This window comes from Rhinolophus sinicus, linkage group LG05 (genome assembly GCF_036562045.2).
Source record: "Rhinolophus sinicus isolate RSC01 linkage group LG05, ASM3656204v1, whole genome shotgun sequence".
Taxonomy (NCBI): domain Eukaryota; kingdom Metazoa; phylum Chordata; class Mammalia; order Chiroptera; family Rhinolophidae; genus Rhinolophus; species Rhinolophus sinicus.
In genome coordinates, this window is record NC_133755.1 from 154,282,057 (window position 1) to 154,305,651 (window position 23,595).

Below are 23,595 nucleotides of genomic sequence, written 5' to 3' on the forward strand. Positions count from 1 at the left end.
GGACATTTCTGGTTTGTTTTAGAACAATCTCTAGTAATTTTATAGGCAAGCTGTTTCTTTATCCTAGAACCTTAATCAAAAGCTCTAGTATTTCTAAACTATGCAGAAAAATCAACTACATTTAAACTTGACCCATTCGCGTGACTAATCAACACACAGATCAGACACACATTCTGGTCCTTTTATTTTTGTTATCTTTAAAACTAAAGAACTTTTTAAATTGGCTTAACTAAGTTTTTCCAGATTCCCCTTATAAGTTAACTCTGATAAAAAATGATCGATGAAGAAGAAATTAATAGTTGATAACATAAAATGTGCCAACCCCAAAACAGAAATGACACTTTCCTAGAAACAGCTACAGCTTAGCAGGCAAACAGCATTAATAACAACTTTCTAAAACAAAGACCAAAAAAATTCTAGAATTTTCTTTGTTCATACATATCTTGTAGCTGTTACGTTTCTTAATCAAATGTGGAAACAATAAAGAAAAATGTATTATCTATTTACTTTCATGATTTGGCAGAAGACAATAAGCTTAGTATTTTCTGTCACCTTATTTTTATTTACACTAAGGCCCAAAATTTCTGTACTTTTAATCTTTACCTCATGATTTGCTGTAGAGTACACTGTGTTAATGGATCTACTTTTTCTCCTTACTTTTTGTATATAGATAATCCAGGATGATAAATAAGAAGCCAGTTCACCTAGAAGGAGTGAGTGGCCAAGTGGCCATGAGCTTCTTTCTCTTTGCCCCACTGAACATTTGAGCTCCACAGACACAAATAGACAACCACCACCACCTCTCACTTCTGTTTCTTGCCTGTGACCCTTTTAAAGGTTTAGACCAAATAGGTAAATGTTGCAGGGACCTAAATAACTAATGAGAGGAGTATAAAGTAAAATACATGTATCAATTCTATATGACCTTCCATGCCCTTTCATTCATGGGGACATAACTTTCCCCAAATGTTTCCAGTATCAAATGCTATTATATTGCTGCTATTTGATTTATTACTAATGTTAAGATCCTGACACATTGACTCATTAAACAGATCTTTCATCCTCCTCACTGTGTATTTCTCTGCCTTGTTCCATGACACTCTCTCTTCAGGATTCCAAACTCGAATTTCTGACTCATCCTGCTGCTGATTTCTTGGAAATTTCTTGGACAGTTTGTCTGCTGAGTCCCAGCACATTCCTCACAAATTCCCCCAAACTTGACTTCTGATATCCTAGGTGACCAATTCCAGACACTGGCATCCCTGTCCTTCCACTTTAATTGTAATTTCTAGACTAGATAATCCACAAAATAATGGATCTGAAGTTATTTTGCAGTAATTGTCTAAGCTTTTTAAGAGACATTTGCCTAGCCAAACACTCAGAATTGATTAAAAAAAAAAAAAAAAAAGGACTCTGATTCAAGAAGTAACACATACCAAGGGAAAGATGACGACATCTTGTCAGCAAAATGCGAAGCATGCAAGAGATTCAACAGAACTATAACATATGCTACATCAAATAAGGTGCATTATCAAACCCTAAGTGGAGAAACTGGGAACAGAGCATTATACGTTATCTGAAGGGTTTTATATATTATTTAAGTATGCGAAGTCAGTAAAGAGAGTGTAAATTTGGTCATTCTCAATAAATCTTTTTTTCTTCATATAATCACAAACTTAAAAGGATCTTTATATAACATTACAGGGGTGATGGTGGGGGAAGACAGAACAGTATGTATAGTCTCTCACATTTTAGCAGAAACTAAATGTGTTGGGAGAATAGAAATTCTCCCAACCCTATGTAAAGCCACTGGCAGAAGCAGAATGTCTGACACTTACAGGCTTCTGTTGAGGTTGGTGGAGCTCTTCTCCGACCATTTGAGTTATATTTGTTTACTAAGCATTAATAAGCTATTCGGATAGGTTGGACCTATTATTTAAATGAAGTAATTACATACCGCTATTATTTAAACTGATAAAATATGAGTTCAAAAAGAACTGTTTCTATGAAAACTAAGTTGAATGCCTCGGGGATCCTTTGTAAAAGCTGTTGAATTGGGTGAGAGTAAGACAACTATAAAAAATTAGAGGGACATGTATAAAAATCTAGAATTGTACACTCATGTGAGAAGAGATTTTAAGCTCTAGTATTATAAGATTCTTACCTCTTAAAGAACAATATACCTCAAATACATTATGCCTATATGATTCTGTATGATTATATGGGAATGGAGAAAGATATGAAAAGGTACACACCAGGTTGTAAATTTGAGTTTCCTTTCTTTTGTATTATTTTGTTTTGAAAGCAGTTATGGGGGGGAAATCAGTAATTAGACACTGCATGAAAATAACTACTGATCCTGCTGACCTACTCTTACAAAAGGGGAAAGACTGCAGTGAACCACCTCTGCCATCCACCTAAAATTTCATTCTTCAGGGAACCAAGAGACCCATAGTTTCAAACCTCTTACAGTCTCAGTTGGTAACACTTAACCTTAGTTCCACACTTTCATGTCCACCTTTATCCGCACGGCTTCAATAGAAAATTAACATTGACTTTTATACATCTATAGCCCATAGACCTTATTATAATTCCAGGTCAGCTTTCCTTCTGGTGGATTTTAACTCTGGGACAGTGCTTCATTCAACAATGTCTGTCACATGGTACAGTTTATTTGTAACATTGGCTTTCCAAGAGATAGGGAGCATCTGATTGGAAGGTGTGAACTGCAAGGGTTAGGGGACTGTAAGTTCCAAGGATATTCATTACAAAGTATATAAGGGGGGAAAGTCCTAAGGAAATCTTGACTGTTTAAAAGTTTACTTAAAAGGAAAAATGCAATGGGGGACAAATTATAAAAGAAAAGTTATAACTCTACTACAGCGCAAGTTAATACCTCAACAAGATCTGGGACCTGAGAGAAGAATCCAGCTCTTCTGATTCTGTTCCAGCAATCCTTTGGACATCTTGAGAAGTAAATGTCCATGTATTCTTGAACATTTTTTCTAACGTATTTTCAAAAAAAAAAAAAAAAAGACCATCATCCTCGTAGTCTATTAATTCTTCTCTACCAATTCAATGATTAGACAGGTTAAATAGCAGTTACCACTTACATACTTGTATATCGTGTGCATCAGGTACTTATTATCCTACTATGTTAACTCATATGTAGGGGGAATTTAGGCTCACAGAAGTTACTGAACTTGTCAGTTTTTAGACAGATATAAGTAGTAAAACTGGAATTCAGACACATCTGAACCCCCCTGGTGAGATTCCAGGTGAGAGCAGGTACAGTGTGTTCAAGTCAGGGACAGGAATCCTCCAATTTTCCATTTTTTGCTAACAGCTCAATGAATTAAAATGTACCTCAGGGGGCGGCCAAATGGCTCAGTTGGTTGGAGAGCAAGCTTTGGACAGCAGAGTTGCCAGTTCGATTCCCACATGGGCCAATGAGCTGTGCCTCCACAACTAGATTGAAGGACAATGACTTGGAGCTGATGGGCCCTGGAGAAACACACTGTTCCCCAATATTCTCCAATAAAAAATTTTTAAAAAGTCTTCCTTTCAATTAAAAAAAAAAAAATCTACCTCAGAAATAGATTCCATAAGATTAGGTTTTCTGTGCAAGGGATGCATCACCTTGGTGGTGATCTAGAACTGTTTGTCTCTAAATCTTTCCAGGATGATTTGGGAAATAAAAGTAGAGTATTCTTGAGCTATGACAGACTGCCACAATTTTCCAGGTCCACTGTAAAAACACATCCATCCACGGCGAGTTAAAAGGATCATGACTGAGAAGAAACCTTTCCAAAGTGGTACTTTAGCTCATACCAAACTATAACGGAAGCTGTTTCCTTAAAAGGCTCCAGGCAGTAGAAACAGGAGTGTACTTCTGTGCTGCTGCCTTTGGCTTATGCACGAGTCCTGACAGACACTGATCCCTCCTGACTCGCCTTATGTCTGTCTTCATCCTGTCTTAATAATTCATTTGGTTTTACTTTCGCTTACACACAAACACACACACCATGCAAACGTTATCACTAAAAGTTGTTACTACTCTAGTTAATATTAATGTCAAGAGCATGTGTTCTAAGCCCATCAAAAATGCAATTATTTCTCACTGGGAAGAAAATATGGTTAATTACACAGACTTTTTCTCCTGAAAGTAATAATTATATTATTCAGATTCTGTACACTCTGTAATGCACAAAACCAGAGTTTTGAAGCTCATGATGTCAAAATAGGAGTCCAACACAAAAAATCAACTAATTCAGCAAAACTTCATAGTTTGCAAATTATCTGCTTTCCATTTTTCTTCTCTCTATCCAATTGAGGAACAGACAGGCAATGTGGTATGGAGGAAGAATTCTGGACTTAGGTATCAGGGCTCCTGGAATCTTACCCTGACTTTAACACGAAACTATCATGTGAATATGGGCAAGTGTCATAACTTCTCTGGTCTTAGTTTCCTTATATGTGAAAAAGGGAAGAAAGATGAACAGCTTCTAAGACCTGATCCAGTCTAATGCTCTCCCATTCTAGTTTCTACTTCGGAGCCCAGTGACCCAGCCTATGACAATGCTTCCCTCCTTTAAACGTTTACTTGGACTAAGTTTGAACTCTTGTTACCATTGTCCAGCACCCCCCTTAGGAAAACAGACCACTCTGTTACAAGACCATCCACATATCTGCTCTAAATTTTCCCAGTTTTATTGAGAAATAATTGACACATAATACGATGACAATTAAGTTTGCGAACTTGTTGCAACGATGTTGCTAACCTTTTTTGATATGAGGGATTATTCATTATAAATTTGTACCAACTGGACAAACAGGTAACCAAGTTTACTATTTGGAAGTGCTGAAAAGTCTGTGTGAAAAAGTTAGACGACCTGAACTTTTTGCCAACAATTCATGGCTCTTGCATCACGACAATGCACCAGCTCGCATGGCACTGTCTGTGAGGGAGTTTTTAGCCAGTAAACAAATCACTGTATTGGAACACCCTCCCTACTCACCTGATCTGTCCCCCAATGACTTCTTTCTTTACCCAAAGATAAAGGAAATAATGAAACGAGGACATTTTGATCACATTCAAGACATCAAGGGTAATACGACGACAGCTCTGATGGCCATTCCAGAAAAAGAGTTTCAAAATTGCTCTGAAGAGTGGACTAGGTGCTGGTGTTGGTGCATAGCTTCCCAAGGGGAGGACTTTGAAGGTGAGCATAGTGATATTCAGCAATGAGGTATGTAGCACATTTTTTAGGATGAGTTCACGAACTTAATTGTCAGAACTCCTATTGTATTAGTTTAAGGTATACAACATAATAATTTGATACATGTATATATTGTGAAATGATAACCACAATAAGTTTAGTTAACATCCATCACCTCATACAGTTACAATTGTTTTCCTTGTAAGAGAACTTTCAAAAATCTACTCTCTTGGCAACTTTCAAATATACCATACAGTATAGTTAACTATGGTCACCACGCTGTAAATGTTGCATCCCCAGAACTTATTTATCTTATACCTACAAATGTGTACCTTTTGACCACCCATTTCCTCCCCTGGCAACCACCAATCTGTTGTTTTTACAAGTTCTGCTTTTCTTTAGATTCCACACGTAAGTGAGATACCAGTGCAATAAAAACATATATATAGAACTGAGGAAGCAGGGGAGATGGAGGATTAACAACTTCTGTGTGAAACGAAATTTGTGGTTATTTGATGCTGTTGACAAAGGAGGTTATGGACTGTTCAGAATTGCAAATGAGGTTAGATATTAAAGAGATTCTATTTCACAATAATTAACAAGGATACAAAACTAAGCAAGCTAAATCCCATCAGAAATTTCCTTAGGTTCTTTGAGGCATGCCAGGAAAGAATTGGAGTCATTTTTATTGCTGATCCTATTCCTGTGCTCCAGAAGGGGGAGGAGGGCAGGAGGAAGAGCGTTAGTCATCTGCAATTAATTACTCATTGAATTTTCTCAACCATGATCATCTTTCCTTTTGAGCTTTCATCTAAGTATCTCTAAGAACTTTTGAATATTAATTATTGTAACACTGTCCTGAAAGAATTTTTGGCTGTGAAAAATTACATGCCCTACTTTTGGATACTCTTTTCAGGTGTGGAGCCTAAAACAATCCTAAGCTGGGGCAGATGTTAAAGCTCATGAAGCCCCACCCTCACATTTTACAGATGAGGTTCTGAGACTAAAATCGAGAGATCCGCTCGATTTTAGTCATGAAGCAAGCACATACTTAGCGTACAGTGAACCACATCCTGTTCTCCAAGGTCTCACTTGTGCTTGTGCCAAAATAACATATTTCATAATAGTTTTTACCCATCTGCCTCCTAAGTTACTAAAACAATTAATGCATAGATAACTTTCTTAAAGACAAGTCCTGCATGGAGGTGGGAATGCCGGTTTCAATATATTGGATGATCTGGGAGACTAAACAAAACAAGTTTTCCTTCCTGAAAATTTTCAATACTTGTGTTACCCTCTCAAAGTTAGGGTAATCAAAATTAGGTTAATTATTTCTCCATGTATGAGTCTCATACAATTTTTGGAGTTGAATAAGATGGACTGCGTTCAAGTCCAAGAAAGCAGCCCCTCGGCTTCAAGAAATCCTCTCTTTCTGGCTATTAACATTAGAATCTGGGTTACAGCCCAGTGTTTGTTACCTGTAGGGGATCACACTACGTGGTGAAATAGCTTCTTTTTTTTGGATGGGCCACTAGGATGGGAGGTGAGAACACTGGAGCATGAGTGACAAAGGAATAGGAGACTACTGAGAGGATATCCACAGACTATTTCAATTAATTCACAGTATGGACTAGGCCTGGCCCTCAAATGCCACACTTATCTCAAGGGAAGATCCATACTGACATGGTTCAAAGATGGGCATTAAAAATCAAATAAACCTGGCTCCTCCAATCAGTAGCCATTAGATCCTGGGTTTGGCACTTTTCCTCCTTAAGCCTCAGTTTTCTCATCTATAAAGTGGGTATAATAATAGAAACACACACACATGCCCTCAAAGAACTCTTGGGAGAACTAAATGAGACAATACAAATAAACAATAGCAAATGTTAGGCATATAGTAAGCATTCAATAAATTCATTCTTAAACTTGCTTCACTACAATTGGCCCATCTTTACTCCAAGTTTTTAGTTCTTCATGGTTTCTGTAGTTATGAAATGCAGACACTCATGAGGCTTTCCCTTAAGGATGCTATTTTTCATCTCTTCTAGAAAGCTGTTTTTAAGATTTTACATAGGCTAGTGTGTCCCTTTCTTTTTCTTTCTTTCTTTCTTTCTTTTTTTTTTTTTTTTTTTAAGATACAGGGCTTAAACTAATCCTTTTGTCCATCATTGTTTATCTCTTCAGAGACATTCAGAAAATGAGATGAATTGTATTGACCTGGTCACATTAGAACACCTCATCTGAATACCTCATTCTCTGTCTCCACCCTTGCCATTTTTTTCCTTTGTTTTCTCCCTGTTGCTCTACTCTGCCTCACTAAGCTCTACAATTCCTCAAAGAAAGCACAGATGTTCAAAAGAAAAAGGTCTGGAAGTTTCATGACCTAAAAACAAAGACCTCTAGAGCATAAATGTGTACCTTTTTGGTTATTTTCTTTGTACCCTGCATAATGTCACAAGCCTTCATTGTTGGTAACATATACTGCAATATCAAAAAAAAAAAAAAATCATAGAAATTCATTTTATGCAGCTCATAGGAGTATTCCTTGACTATATTGTCTTTTTCAGATTTTCAGTTTAATTTTGCTACAGTAAGGCCAGAGTTACTGACTAGAAATGATGCCAAGAGATCCATTTGGTTAATGTTCTGCCAAAAATAAAGAATTGGCTTTCTACTTAATCAAAGCTTCTACTCCAAACTGGATACAAAGCAGTGCTTTATATTGGCAAAATATCAGGCCAGGTGTTCTCTACGTTAGTTATAGGTAGCCTGAATCATCAATGACTCACTCCAGAAAATAAATTCTATTGCCAATCGAAATAAAGGTGGCGTGTATTCATCCTATAAATGTCTCCCATCTCTTTTGTTCTCACGCGCCATCTAGTGTTACTTAAGGGAATGTTTAGCTCAATTCTCATCCTGGCTGGGAAAATGAGAGCCTTAGTCTGTAATTGTACGGCTGAAATCTATGTAACTTTACTAACAATTGTCACCCCAACAAAGTTTAATTGAAAAAAAAAGAGATCATCTTTTTTTTAAAGCCCCACCCTCCTTTTTCGTATGAAGCGGACGCACTGCTTTCTAGAGGTAAAACACAGATCATTTTTGACAGGTATGGGATGAGATTTCCTTTTGGAATGGTAGAGGGTATTCCCCATAACATCCTGATGACTTACTTTATTTACTGTTCATAATCATCATCATTTATGAACAGTTTCAGTGGCACAGAACTGAGATATGTACAACAATTATTTAATAGAAACTTAAGTATTACACTGGCTTTGGAGTGAGACAAAAAACTGTGATTTAGAGAAAGTGATCTATTTCCCTCAGCTTCAGTTCCAGCATCTCTAAAATGAGCATCATCATCTCTCTCTAAGAGGGTTGTTATGAAGGAAAAAAAATGTGTGAAATCCCTAGTAGAGTTTATGATTCATGGAAGCCATCAATTAATGGCAACTCTTTTTAATACTGTCTGAGCATCACTGTAAAATGGAGTGAGGGTTGGATCAGCACCAAATACAGATTTGTACAGTGAACTGGAGTATCCTTTCTTCCCACTAGCAACTCTCCTCCCATGCCATATACAGTACAGGGTCATGAGTTAGAGCAGTGGCTTTGGTGCTGACAGGCAGGGCTCAAACCCCTGCTTCTCCACTTACCAGCCAAGTGACCCCAGACTTTCCACTTGACTTCTCTGTAGTGAGGTTTCGACATCTGTCATAGAGGGATAATGATAATATCCACCTCATTGGTTTTTTTGTGAGGATTAAATGTGGTGACATATGTACCTGGCACCCAGCAAGTGCTATATAATGTATCTGTTGTTTACATATTACCTGTAATTTAAAGCAAAACAAAAGTCATTTATTTGGTACAAGTACTAATAACACTGTTGTAAACTACAACTGATACTTAATGAAACCTAAGTTTTCAAGAACAAGATTGCTGCAATATAGACATTGATTTCTTTAATCAGAAAAAGCTAGGAAAACTTCTATATTTTAGGTGTTTCTGATGTATACTGTTTACAAATGTCACATTCTTGAAAGATCTTTTTGAGAGAAGTATTTCTGTGTTACTTTAAACGATAATAATAATTTCCCCGATGTCCTTCTCTATGGACCATTCTGCGCTGCATGCCTGTGGTTATTCCTAGGATAATGCTTTAAGGGAGGAGGGCATAATCATTTTCCACACTTTACAGATAAGGAAATGAAGCCTTAGAGAAATTAAGTAATTTACTCAAGTCCAGAGCTAGTACATATGGGGGGGAAAAAAACAAAGAAACAAAAACAACCAGGATCCCCATCCAAGAATGTCTATAACCGCTATGTAAAATAGCCTCTGCACTTATAAAAAAAAATGGTCTGTAAATACATCAGAGAGAAATAATCCCCAGATCCTAAACCAAATTGCTTAACTTCCTTAAGTCTGTTTTCCTTAGATATAAAATGGGAATGACTGGATGAGATGGTCCAAGATACTAAAACTCTAGAATTTAAAACAAATATTTTTACTTCATATATCTGGTTTGTAAATCTACAAATTCATGTATTTAAAATTTAAAAATACATCTACTCATGAATTTTCAGTTGGATTCTCTAACTGGTGTTCTTAAAATCACATCATCTATATCAGTGCAGCACAAGGTTAGATTTTATGTTATCTAATTCAGAATTCAAAAGTCCTAAGGTTATTTATTCTTATGTGTAACATATTAGTTCTGCATTTAGTCATTTTAATGATGCCCAAAATTTCTATAAGCCGAGATTTTAAAAAAGTAATCTTTATTATTATTATCCCATAGGGTCTAACATCTCAATCAAAATATACGAAGTATTAAATCTATAACAAAAATATGCAATATTATTAAACTCACTTGTTGATTCATTCCACATTCTTGTATTTTATAATATGTAAAGATTCAATGTAAAAAATCTTACTGTTTACTCACTAGCCAGTCCCGATTTCTTTTTCAGTCAATACAAAACAAAGGGAAAATCTTCCTCAAGTCAACCTGAATACGAGCAGAAGAAAACATCACCTGCCAGACTTTTGCTTTCCATTTTCCTCAAGCCAGCCAAACATATTTATAATAAAAAGACAGCAATATTAGTGCAACCTTATATTCTTTAGCCCTCAATTAACACACGCCCAACAACTGGAAAGGGCCTAGAACAGTAGGGAATATAATAGACAGTGCTATATTTAGTCTAAAGCCCTATACATCATCCTTCTTCAGTGGTCGGGCCAACAATGTGAATTTGGTAGTGGTTCCTAAGATAAGGGAATGGAGCCCCTGACAGATTAACATGCTCATGTAGTAATTACATGCAGTGTAGATGAAAGGAACAGGACATCCCCACATCTTCAACCACCCATTGTAATGTCCTATCTTTCACATAACACTATTTGCATTCTCCTCACAGCACTCATAACTATGATGTAAGTAGTAATTGTCTCTCTTTCCTCATCAATATTCAGGTTCCATGACTCAGGAATTAACCTTCTCACTCCTGTATCCAAGAGCTTAGAACAATGCTTGACACGTAATAGGTGCTCAGAACATAGTTGCTGAGTAAGGAATGAAATCGAGCAAGTGGTTAAAAAATAACTTTCTCTTTCTGGATAATCTTTATCACTAAGGCCTTGCTGTTAGTTGTTATTCCTTCTACCTCTCCACTCACTACACCCAGTCTCCTCCTGCACTGGTTAACAAGTATGTCTGAACCAGAAAACTCTTCACAGTCAGTGACGGTTTGGTGTTGAGCTATTAGTGGCCTGCTCCTGAGCTCTGAGGATGCTTTCCCTAAAAGGACACAAAAACCTTCGGACAGGAAACCTTTCCAGATGGTTCCACCTCTCCTCTTGTAACTTCTTTCTTAGGTGTTTCTCATAAATTAGGCACTGTCATTCAGGATCATGAACTTTGTACATGTCCATCATGTCCGGAGTTACAAAGTTCTTTATGTGTTGAGAGACTTGTGTCTCATAAGCATCTTCATCTTGCATTAAGAGATGCATATAATCCACCCTATTCTGATGTGGGTAAAATGTACTCCCACACTGAAGCCTTGCTTTCTAAATGAAAACCTAGGAATCATTTAGTACCAGGAGGGATGGAGAAGCCTACATCCACAGATCCCTTTAGACACCTTTTGCTCCACCCATACCCCCCGCTCGCCCCGTGCCCAAAATTCTTGGTAGTTCTGGAAAGGCCCACATCCAAACTGCACAGGAAGGCACTAAGCTTAACTATCAGATCTTTCCACACTACATTCCCCTCCGAGTACCTCCACCTGGAAGTACATCTCGTCATCTTGCCAAACCTGAGAAGAGGCCAGCAGCTTATAGCAGACTGGTGCTTTATGCTACCGCATGGTTTGTAAGACTAATTTTGACTTCATACTTAGGGAGTTGGTGAGTATAAGCTTCAGAGTTTTCACATCCCTTTCTTCCAGCGGAGGCATAGCAATTAAACAAATGGTGGCCCTGTTGATATCATAAAATATTATCCTGGACTAATGTGTGTTGTTCTAATTCTTATCCTAGCTATTTCCCATTGTCTCTTAAATTTCATTTGATGTCACCTGAAACAGGCTTATTTCTTGACAACCTAGACAAAATTAGAAACCCACATCCACTATTGGGTACAGACCTGCAGGACTTACAAAGCCTCATGAGAGCTGATCATATCCATGCCCAGGCATGTAAGTATCTAGGAAGCTTTTTAAATACACAGATTCCTGACCTTTATTCTCAGGAAATTTTAATTCAGGAAGATTGAAGTGGGACCAGAGGACCTGTATTCTTTAAATAAAAGTTTATTCACTCCTGCCACTTTTATCAAAACTCTCAACCATCCACCTCACCGTACCTGAAGCATACTTATTTTGGGAATCCACTGATTTTAAACCATGCTTCTATGATCAATGAAAAAAGCAACAATAATTAAATTCATTTTGTTCTCAGAACAAGGGGAGCATGCATTCATCCACTCATATGCACATCAGACGCCATGCTAAGAATCTGCACAGAAAATAAAGATGAATAAGACAGTTCCTGTGGTCAGGACATACTACGATACTGTGGGGTCCAGTGCAAAATAAAAAGGCAGGGCTTCTTGTTCAAAAAGTATTCAATGTTTCACGACACTGACAGCAGAGCATTAAACCAAGCACAGGGCCCATCTGAACATGGGCAAAGCATACTCATTTTGGGAACTCACTGACTAAAACCATGACCCTATGAACAATGCAAAAAGAAACACAAAGTACTTCCTTTTGCTCTCAAAACAAGGAGAGCCCTCAGCTACGCTCATGTCACTGGCCCTACCTGTGTATAAAGGAGGAATCTAGAGTATTCCCACCTGAGAAATGACATTCAAACAGGCAAAAGTGATGAGCTAATCAAAAAAATTTATTATCATTTAGAGTCTCCATTTCAACAAATTCTAGTTGAATAACTAGTCATTGCATTTCCAATGAGTGTACTTAATAACAATGATGGGATAAGGAATTCCTATTATCCATTCTGTTGGGGTTTTCCTGGGTGCTGTTGCCTTCTAGCAGCTATAAAAATAAATCCTTAGGAATAAAAGCTTCTCTTTGTAGAGCTGACTGAGGCATAAGCAAGTGATATCCATGAGTTTATGAAAAGGAAAGAATAACAAGTTTTCATTTCTACTTAACTCACAATAGCTTCCAAATATCTTTTCTAATCTCCTAACGAAATGAAAAAAAAAAGAAAGAAAGAAGAAAGGAAAAAAAAAAAACCAGTGTGAAAATGTTCACTCAAGACAGCCAGCTGGAAATTTGAATTAATCCAAATGCACTTAAAAATGAGCCTTTCCATACTTCAGAATATTATTCTGGTTAAGCCATTTGTCAGACTCACATTCTGACATTACATGTTAGTAATCATCATGATTCCATTAAAATAGAATTACTTAGTTTAAGAAGTTGATGGCTATTTTGTTGTATGGATTTGGAAATCTATAAACCCAAATCTTGGTGTTTATACCTATCATTTTAAAGCCAAAGAGCTGGGGTTTTTGTTTGTTTGCTTGCTTTGAGTGTGCAGACCAACAGCATGATCAAAATGCTTGGACTTCATATACACAGTGCGTAAGAGTTTTTTTGTATGGCCCAAGATTGTTGAGGTTACTACATTATCTGCCCAAGTGCCAAGGATTTGGTTCTTCCACATTTACTGTTCATCGTTGTTTCGCCTCATTTGTATTCTGACATCATACTCAGCTTCAGAACATTACAAATAGCAGTCAACAAAATTAAAAACAGCCATATAGTATGCTGAAATGGTGATGGAGGGGAAACAGGTCTCTCAACAAAAGCATATCCAGAGCAACAGGGTTTTACATTGTTTAAAAAAAACACCTACCCAGATGGTAAGGAATGTTTTCTCCCTGCACACACAAGAGGAACAGCCAAGTAAGAAGACCTCTCTCTCTCTTTCTCTCATGCCATTTCTAGTTATTTCTAGGAGGCACTCGCACATTCAAATTCGCTACCATAAAAGCATGACTAGGACGAGCTGTTCATCCCACAAACATCACCACTACAACTACCCCCGCCCCCTGCCTTCAAAATATAATCTTACTTTCAAGAAAAGTGGAAAGGGAAATATCAAGTATACAATCACAATTAATTTTACACAGTGGAAAAACAAAATTGACAAACTAATACTTATCAAATTTGCTAAGGAAAACAAAAAGAATTTCGCTGAATTGAACACAGTGTACTTTTTGGACTCTATTTTTACTGAGATCCACTGATGAATGTAATGTACATGCAATAAACAACATTTCAGTTTCTAGTTTTTCTTAAAACTGACAATGTAATGAAATCTACATCTAATTGGTACTTCAAACATATCAGTCAAAACATCTTATACACACCTTAACCAGCAAAGCACTGATGATAGTTCTACAAGCATGATGATTAAATAGTAATCCTTCAGAATCATTCTTTTAAAAATACAGACGAACTCTGGGGAATCTGACTTGATAAGTCGGGGGGGTGGGGCCCAAACATGTTTTATTTTCAAAATAAAGTATTTTAAACTTCTTAGGTGGTTTTGAGACACACCTAAGGTTTGGAACTATTGTTCTCAATGAATGGTTCTCAGATGTGGTCCCCAGAGGTGCAGCATCAGTAACATTCGGGAATTTGTTTGAAATGCAACTTCTGGGTCACCACCCAGACCTACTGAGTTAGACCCTCACAGGGGGAGAGGCAGCACTCCGCAGCTTAGCAAACCCTCCAGGTGATTTTGAGTCTTGCTCGTTTGAGAATTTAATCCAAAACGGAGTTAGGTCAAAATCATCATCTTGTAATGACTAAAACAAAGCAATGAGACCTTTCACCAGACTTTCTTTTATAGCTTCTATATTGAACACACAAATCAAAATAAATCTCAGAAATGTTATTTCTCTGTAAAAGTACACAACAGCTGCTACTGCGGAAATGTTTCTGCAAGCGATCACTTTTGCCACCCTGATCTCAGCCTCCGACTCCTTTCCTGGGTTAGAGCAGAGGTCAGCAAACTTTTGCTGTGAAGGCCCAGATGTAAATGTTTTCAGCCCTGCAGCTCATATGGTCTCTGTCATAACCACTCAATTCTGCCATTCAAAACACATAAAGGAACAGGTGTGTCTGTGTTCCAATAAAACTTTATTTACAAAAACAGGGATAGGTCCAGATTTGGCCCAAGGGCTATAGTTTGCTGACCCCTGAGTTCTAAAAATGATGGCAGACAAGTTGGGAAAAAAATAAAATGAAAAGTCCGTCCCATCACCCATGAATGCATACTCTCCCATGAATACAAACTTATCCAATATGAAAGCTGCTTCTAGGTAGAGAAGGACAGACTATATGGAAAAGGAAAGAAAGTATCGTCTCATTTATTCACTTATCACTTATTCACACTGTAAACTTTAATCAGGTGCATACTACCGTGTTTCCCCGAAAATAAGACCAGGTCTTATACCATATTTCCCTGCAAATCAGACCGGGTTTTATATTAATTTTTGCTCCAAAAGATGCATTAGGTAGTATTTTCAGGGGATGTCTTATTTCTTCATGTACAACAATCTACATTTATTCAAATACAGGCATATCATCTTTTTCTGGAACATCATCATAACGTACTAAATGCGTCCGTCTGGCTGATGATCTTAACTGGGGCTTATTTTGGGGATAGGTCTTATTTTCGGGGAAACATGGTATCTGCCTGGACTCAAGCTCGAAGCCCTACACGCATAAACCCAATTCCAACAGAAAAAAAAAAAAAATTAGAAATAAACAATGAACTGTGGTACAGCCAGACAATGGAATATTATTCAGTGCTAAAAAGAATGAATTATTAAATCACAAAAAGACAATGGGAAAACAAATGCATATAACTAAATTAATGAATCCAATCTGAAAAGACTCTATGATTCCAGCTATATGACATTTTGGAAAAGGCAAAACTATGGAGACAATAAAAAGATCAGTGGTTGCCAAGGGTTAGCAGAGAGGGAAGGACGAATCAGCAGAGCTCGGAGGATTTGTAAAGCAGTGAAAACACTCTGTAATATGATGGAGGATACATGCATTATATATTTGTCCAAACCCATAGAATAGACAGCACCAACAGGGAACCCTAAGGTAAACTATTGACTCTGGGTGATTATGATGTGTCAATGTAGCTTCATCATTTGTAACAAATGTACCACTCTAGTAGTGGTTGTTGATAATGGAAGGCTAGGCATGTGTGAGGGCCAGGGGTACATGAGAAATATCCACACCATTCTCTCAACTTTGCTCTGAACCTAAAAGTGCTTGAAAAAATAAAGTCAACTTGAAAAACAAAAACAATATTCTCTATGCAGGGAATGAGAAAAGACATCTGATAGTACTATTAGTTGAGGGAATCTTGGAATGCAGAAGTAATACCAGGGAGATTATCTGATACTAAATTGTTGTTCCAATCGTGATGGGTCTATTCCAATAAGCCACACTATCTGGCCCATTAATTCACAAATCTCAGCTTATTGGTTTCAGGATTAAGTGAACTAATTGCTTAAGTGAGCCCACAGGGCTGAAGAAAGAAGCCTGGTCCAAAGAGAGACCCAAATATATAATAATAATAATAGTAACAATGACCCCAAATGGCATCCTGCTTTTTACCTTATCATAGCCTCTCTCTCTTTGTAGGCATCTTGTCATTAGACTGTACATTCGTGGAGAACAGGTCCACATTTTATTCATCCTTATATCTTCCAGAAATAATTTCATATCTGGCACACAGTAGGTACACAATAGATATTGTGTAATAACATGAAATAAATAAATTATCATTGAGTGGCTACTGAAAAAAAAAGAAAGAAAGAAGCAATGTTTTAATGCTGATCGAATTGCTCTGGAAATGTAAAAGGGATGACTGACAAGCTCTGAAAAAGTTAAGTCTGGTTCTCCAGGAATGACTAGGATTATGTCACTTGGAGAAGAAGGAGAAAGTTATTCCAGGTAGAGGAAACAGCAGGTATAAAGCTCCAGATTGACACATTAAAAAAACAAAGATCAACACAGTCAGACCATGGCGTAAAATGGTGAGAAAGGGAAGGAGACAGAAAATGAAGGCATTTTTTACCTTATACGTCGGAGAATTTCAGAGATTATCTGGATATGTAGTATTATATCATATAATCTGGAAACTGTCATGATCAAACACTTAAAAGCAAACAAACAAACAAAAAAACCACAATGGATCACTCTGGTTGTAGTACAGAGGACCAAATGGGGGGTACTGCAGAATAATGCTTAACAGGCCCGGTGAAAGATGGAAGGAATTGATTGAACCAAAATAGTGTCCAGTAAAATGGATGGGAGGTAAAAATTTGAGAGGATTTCCTGACCTTGCAAAAATATTCTTTCCTAGTAGATGGGGAAGAAAGAGCAAAAGAAGATCTCTTTCTCATTCAAGAGATTTTAGAACAAGTAAAATTCTTACCTGAATCAGGAAATATAACAAAAGAAGAAGCAAGCATGGGATACAAAGATAAACTCTGTTCTCTTATAAATACGTTGAATTTCAGATGTTTGGGGAAAGATAAAATGTAGTCTCAAAATGTTTATTTAATAGAATAATTTATCTGAAACCACTCTGGAAGCTTGAAAACAATGCAAACAAACTACTAGTATTTTTAACAATAACCAAGACATGCCACACCTGTAAAATGTAATGCATTTTGAAAAGAGGTGAAACAGGCACATTCTTGGAGAGCCAAAGGAGACTACTACAAAATTTCTCCCTTCCATGTTTCAGGTATCCCTGCCTTGGGGAAGCCCACTTCTTCCTGTACTTCTGGAAGGTGAAGGTCTATAAGCAAAAACCTAGGGGGACAAAAAAAAAAAAATCGACGTTTGGTCCTCCCAGCACCAAAGATTTCCTTGGTCCACCACAGGCCAAGGCAGGCCCAACCAAGTTCAGCCTCTTACCAGGAGACCTCTAGTGAAAAGATTCCAAAAACGGCATGAGAGTTCTAGTACCCAAATCTTTGTAAAAGCAGGAAGAGTGAACAACAATACAATTTACATACAAGGTCAGAAAGTCAAATTTAGCCTTTTAAATCGCAAGGAATATAGTGGCACTCATTTGTGATATGGAAGTTTTCTATAGGACAGATACCAAAAATATTGCAGTGATTAAGTTTGGGTGGTGGGATTATGATTTAGTATCTTTGGGGACATTCTGTACATTTTATAGGTTTTCTACAACAAAAATACCTTACTTCTGTAATTGAAAATAAAATATAATTTACCGAAGAAAGTACATGTGCCAGCTTCCATCTCCACTGCTACCTTCTTAGTTCAAGTTACCAATATCGTGTCTCTGTCTACGGCTATAGCATCTTCCCTGACCTCCCAGCTTTCCCTCTTGGCCCTACAGTGCATTCTCCACTAAGCAACCATAGTGCTACTTTACAATGTAAACCACTACGTCAAAGAGATATGTGCATCTATATGTTCAGTGCAAAATTATTTACAATAGTCAAGATATGGAGGCAAGGCAACCTGGATGTCTATTAATGGATGAATGGATAAAGAAGAGGTGTTGCATCTATACAATGGACTGTTACTCAGCCACAAAAAAGAATGAAATCTTGCCCTCTGCAACAGCATGGATGGATCTAGAAGGTATTGTACCAGGTGGAGTAAGTCAGACAGAGAAAGACAAATGATTTTACTTTTATGTAGAATCTAAAGACAAAATAAATGAATCAACAAAACAGAAACAAACTTATAAGTACAGAGAACATTTTGAGCATTGCCAAATGGGAGGAGAGTTGAGGGGGATGTATGTAAAAGGGGAAGGGATTAAGAAGTACAAATTGGATGCTACACAGTAGCCATGGCATGCAGGGTATAGCATAAGGAATATAGTCAATAATATTGTAATAACTGTGTATGGTGTCAGATGGGTACTAGATTTATCAGGGTGGTCCCTCCGTAAGATATATAAAGGTCTAATCACTATGTTGTACACCTGAAACTAATAATATTATATGTCAATTGTAACTAAAACATAAAAAAATATATACAGAAGGTGCCAAAAAATGTATACACATTTTAAGAAAGGAAAACTATTAAAATTGTAATACTCAATATATACCGATAACAAAAGATGAATACAAGTCACATTTTTTTCTGAAATTATAAAAAGTGCTCAAAGTGTTTGCCATCAACGTCCAGACACTTCTGATTATGGCAAACTACTGCTTGAGCAAAGTTGACAAAAGTGTCCACTTGTACACATTTTTGTGGCACCCCGTTATATTTTTTTAAAATGTAAAGTTCTCCAGTGGGTTCAATGCACTTAAAAAATTCAGTGTCTGAGCGACTCACTGACCTGGCCCTGGCCTGTCCCATTGATCTTATCTCTTAACTTCGCCCTCCACCCATCCCCCTCTGCCCAGGGTGGTTCCTAAATGCTCCCCTCTCCACCACCACACCTTTCCGGAACCCTCTCCCACCCCTAATGCCTTTCTCCATTCTGCTCACACTACACCTGTCTCTAGAACAAACTCAGCAACTTCCTTCTGTCCCCAGATCAAACGTCATCTCTTCAGAGAGCGCTCTGCTGAGTGTCCCATTGAAAGTCACACTCTATATTATTTCTCTGTCTGCTCTTCATAGCACTTAAAATAACCAGATACTTTCTTATTTATTGTCTCCTTCCCCATGTGAACACCACTCTCTCCCACCTAACTGTAATATAAGCACCTTGACAGCAGGAACATTATCCATCTTGTTCAAACACCTATTTTTGAACATCACAACAGAGCTCATCATATACTCATAGGTGCTCATTAAACATTTGGTAAGGAAGGTGGGGGAAGGAAAAAATTATCAGCCGGAAAGATTTTATCTCAACCTTGCCTTCAAGTTTATTTTATAATGTGCTTGGGGAAGTGATTAAGATTGTGCATTTTCTTGCTCAGCACGTGCCATGACATCACAATTGCCAGTTTGCATGACAGACTGAAATAGAAGCAGAAAATGGGGATTTAGTTAAGGTTGTTCTTTTGTGTGGTTTTACTGGGAAATTTCTTAGAAATTAAGCTCTCTAACAGATTCATCAGGCTAACTCTGAAAGACAACTTTTTTTAAATGTTATAACCAAAACATTCAAATACAATAATACAAGAAACTTAAAAATGTAGGAGGAAGGAGTGCAAAATAGACACTGATTTGTTCCAAGAAAAGCAAATACTTAGATTCCAACTGGACTTGCATCTTTGAAATCAGTCATGACCTACCCTTACCCCCCACCCCCACCATCATTCCACAGAAAACAATACCAGGCTTATCCTCATTATTCACAAACCTTAGGATCTATCTGTATTCCCAAATTGAATTCCTAGCACTGATAGATAATCTTAAAGTTGCTGGTTGGGCTAAAAGCTATGCCTTTGAGGAAAGCACAGAATGCCTGGAATTTTGGACATGAACATATAGTATCAACCCTAGAACTAGTTTGGTATTTCTAGCTTCTTGCCCAGACTCCAATTAATATTTGAATCTTTCTAGTTCTGTACAGGTACAATGATCCTTTCCCTAAGTTGCTAAACACCAAAGCTAGAAGTTGTCCTAAGAAATGGAAAATTCATTGATTAAATCAAAAGCAATCAGTGACAAAGACTTACACCTTTTGTGCTACACAAAGATCATTGATTAGCTCTTAGACTGCTGCAAAAAAATCTGATGGGAGGATAGCTGGAAAGTTCTGTATTTTATTATTATTAAAATAAAAACATTTCTGATCATGTGGCAGCTCCCAAATGAACAAACTACAGCTGAACTGTGATATAATCCTAAACACTAGTTAAATCTATTTCAAAAATAGTGGTAGAAATAAAGAAGCAGATATAAGTTCTTCCTTATGCATATAAGACAGATGAAACATGCATATTAAGACTAAAGTTCTAGGGGTGGCCAGATGGCTCAGTTGGTTAGAGAGCGAGCTCTCAAAAACAAGGTTGCCCGTTCAATTCCCACATGGGATGATGGGCTGCGCCCCCTGCAACTGGACTGGGAGCTGAGCTGCGCCCTCCACTGGGATAGTTTTACTCTTCATAATGTGTCATAACTGGATGAACGCGGAGAAAAGGAACAGAACTGTCTACCTTTCCTCAATATCCAAATGTAGAAACAACTTATTTTCCGTTCTCTTCTTCCACCTGATCGTTAAGGCACTATTCTAGGTGATTGTTGATTGCAGTTCTTAACATTAGAACAGATTTTATGTCTAACTAGCACAGGAATGATGGCGGCTGACTAGATGGGGGAAAGCACTTCCCAGAAACCATTCCACAGAAAGAGACCAACAAGAACAAGCAGAGACAGGCTTTGGAAAACAGATTTTCTCAGTAAAAGTTTGAGTCAGGAGGAGAAAAGGGTGTTTCTTATGTTAATTCCACTGATGGACACCTGGGTTAGGAGATCTGCTTGAGGGAGGCTGGGGGCGTGGTGGGGTGGGGTGAGGGAACAGATGAGGGTCAGAGACCAGACTAGTATTAACATCAGAGTACCCCTGGCAGCTTTTGTTTTGCCACAGGGCCGCTGAGAGCTCAGAACTGGGATGCTGCAAATGCAAAGTTGGGATATTTACACCAGAAAAGGGAGGAAGGAATGGATTTCACCAAGTCCCAGGCTAGTAATGAGACTTTAAAGAACTTTGTCCCTTCTGTAGAAGAAAACCTATTAGACTGAATGCAATTGGATTGTAGTCGCTACAGAATTAACTTAAAACGGAAATTTTTACCTCCACCCAAGTTTGATCTTTCACTCACTTACTTGAAGCTGTTCACTTGATCACAGTTAAATGAGCCCACAAAAGAATGCATCACAAACACTAAATTATGTTTAAAAGCAATAATCTGTCCAGAAATTCCAACTTTTTCAGTCGAGTACAAAGGGTGCCAAAAAAATGAATACGCATTTTAAGAAAGGAAAACTATTAAAATTGTAATACTCAATATATACCGATAACAAAAGATGAATACAAGTCACGTTTGACTTCTGCAATGACAAGGGGTGCTCAAAGTGGAGACCTACTGTTTGAGCAACGCTGACCAAAGTGTCCACTTGTGTACATTTTTTTGGCACCCCCCGGTATTTACCACTCGACATGCAATATTTCCTTGTCTTTTTTCTTCCTTTATCACTGCATGATTTGTAATTTTTTTTTAGTTTTGATAAGAAAAAAGTTACTTGCTGTCTTAGAGAAATAACACATAGTTACTGTTTTAAATGAATTGTTACTAATAAGTTTATCTTTAGATTAAGCAGGAAATAAATCATGCCAGAGTAGAAAAAAAAGACATTTTTCTGCCCCATTTGATTACAATTACTAAATGTTAGGCAATACTTGTAGACTTACTATTGCTTATTAACTTGGGATTTGCTTGCAAAAGTGATCCTTTCAAAACCTCTAGCCAAATTAATAGTAATTGAAACTGTAGCCATTATTTCATGTCATTTTGGGTAGTTTTTCCTTGATAGCACAGAGTTAAATGCATGTATTTAGATGCTCTTGGTTTATGTTCTGAAACCCTCCTCTCATTTTTTTTTCTTTTTCCTGAAGAGCCATCTGAAGATGTTGACTCCACAGTTTCCATCAAAAATGTTAATTTGCAGCCACAAAGCTACATCTTGAATACATTAGTTTTGAACTGATGCCTTTGCCGAGAAGCTATCCTGCTCAACACCCAAACACTATGAGGGGCGCTGATTTTTTTTTTAATGTGTGGGCTATTTATTTCTCAAGAGTAAATCCTGAGCATTTGTTTTGTTTTTACAAGTAACCAGATAACTGTAGTATGAATATTTCCTTTCTAGCCAGCTTAAGTTCAATACTGATCTAGGTTGACGTTGAATTTTAATATTATTAATTATTCTCTCTTGGCAAAAACTGAAATCATAATCATCTTGAAAGGGCTACTAATTATGATATCCATTTGCCTATATGGCCTGAAATACCTTTTCCAAGAATATGCCAGGAACCTTGGGGGGCAGGGGGAACGTACTTTTAACCTCTTGCGAATAGAGACTTAAGCTTTACCAAGCAGGTCAGGAACAGGGTCAACACTATCAGAAGTAAGAAAGAACACTAATACTTATTTTCAAGCTCACCAGGAAAGGGTTTTAAAAATCCCACAAAAACTCCGTTTTCTCAGTCTTTGTTAAAAACAAACTTGTAATGTGAGAATAAGGCTAACAGTTAAATGACCTTTCCCAGCTGTGGATTTCAGAGCTAATAAACGCATCGAAAAGAGAAAATCATGCAAAGGTGCTCTCCTTACCTGAGGTGAAAGCAGTGCACCAGCTTTGTTACTACTGTAACCATCTTTCCCAGGTCAAGAGCAGGGAAAGCCAGGGTGACAAGAAGTGTAGAAAGAAGCGATGATTTGAGCTGCTGCAAGACTCTTCCCAGGGCACCTTCTCCTGTGACACACCTCTCACTGGCTCAGAAGAGACGCGGCTCTTACTCGCCCGTCACGGTTAACCACAAGCCTGTCATTTCTGCTCAATCATCCAGCAGCTGCTTTAAGCACCCGGCTGAAGCGTGGGCACGAGGAGATTGAGCCCAGCGCTGAGCAGGTAGTGGATTCGGCTGGCGGGCTTCTGAGGAGCTCGCTGCGCGGCTGAGGATGCTAAAGCCACACGTTATTGGGCAAAGATGATCAGCTTTGCTGGAACAAGGAGCATCAGCTGCGGCAGAAGCCCTGATGCCAAGCCAAAGCTTGCCGTGAGCTCTGAAAGCGGCCCCAGCTACTGAGCATGCTCTGCCTCCCCGCCGCTTTGCA

At 37.8% G+C, this 23,595-nt stretch overlaps 1 protein-coding gene across 1 annotated transcript in view; it reads right to left on the reverse strand.

The window, feature by feature from the left end:
* ARHGAP18 (Rho GTPase activating protein 18) overlaps positions 1-23,238 on the reverse strand; it is a 173,283-nt gene extending 150,045 nt beyond the window's left edge. Inside the window, exon 1 of the mRNA XM_019729432.2 lies at positions 23,092-23,238. Coding sequence (XP_019584991.2) covers positions 23,092-23,135 — 44 coding nt within the window. The 5' untranslated portion in view covers positions 23,136-23,238. The remainder of the gene's footprint in view (positions 1-23,091) is intronic.
* Positions 23,239-23,595: the final 357 nt, after the last annotated feature.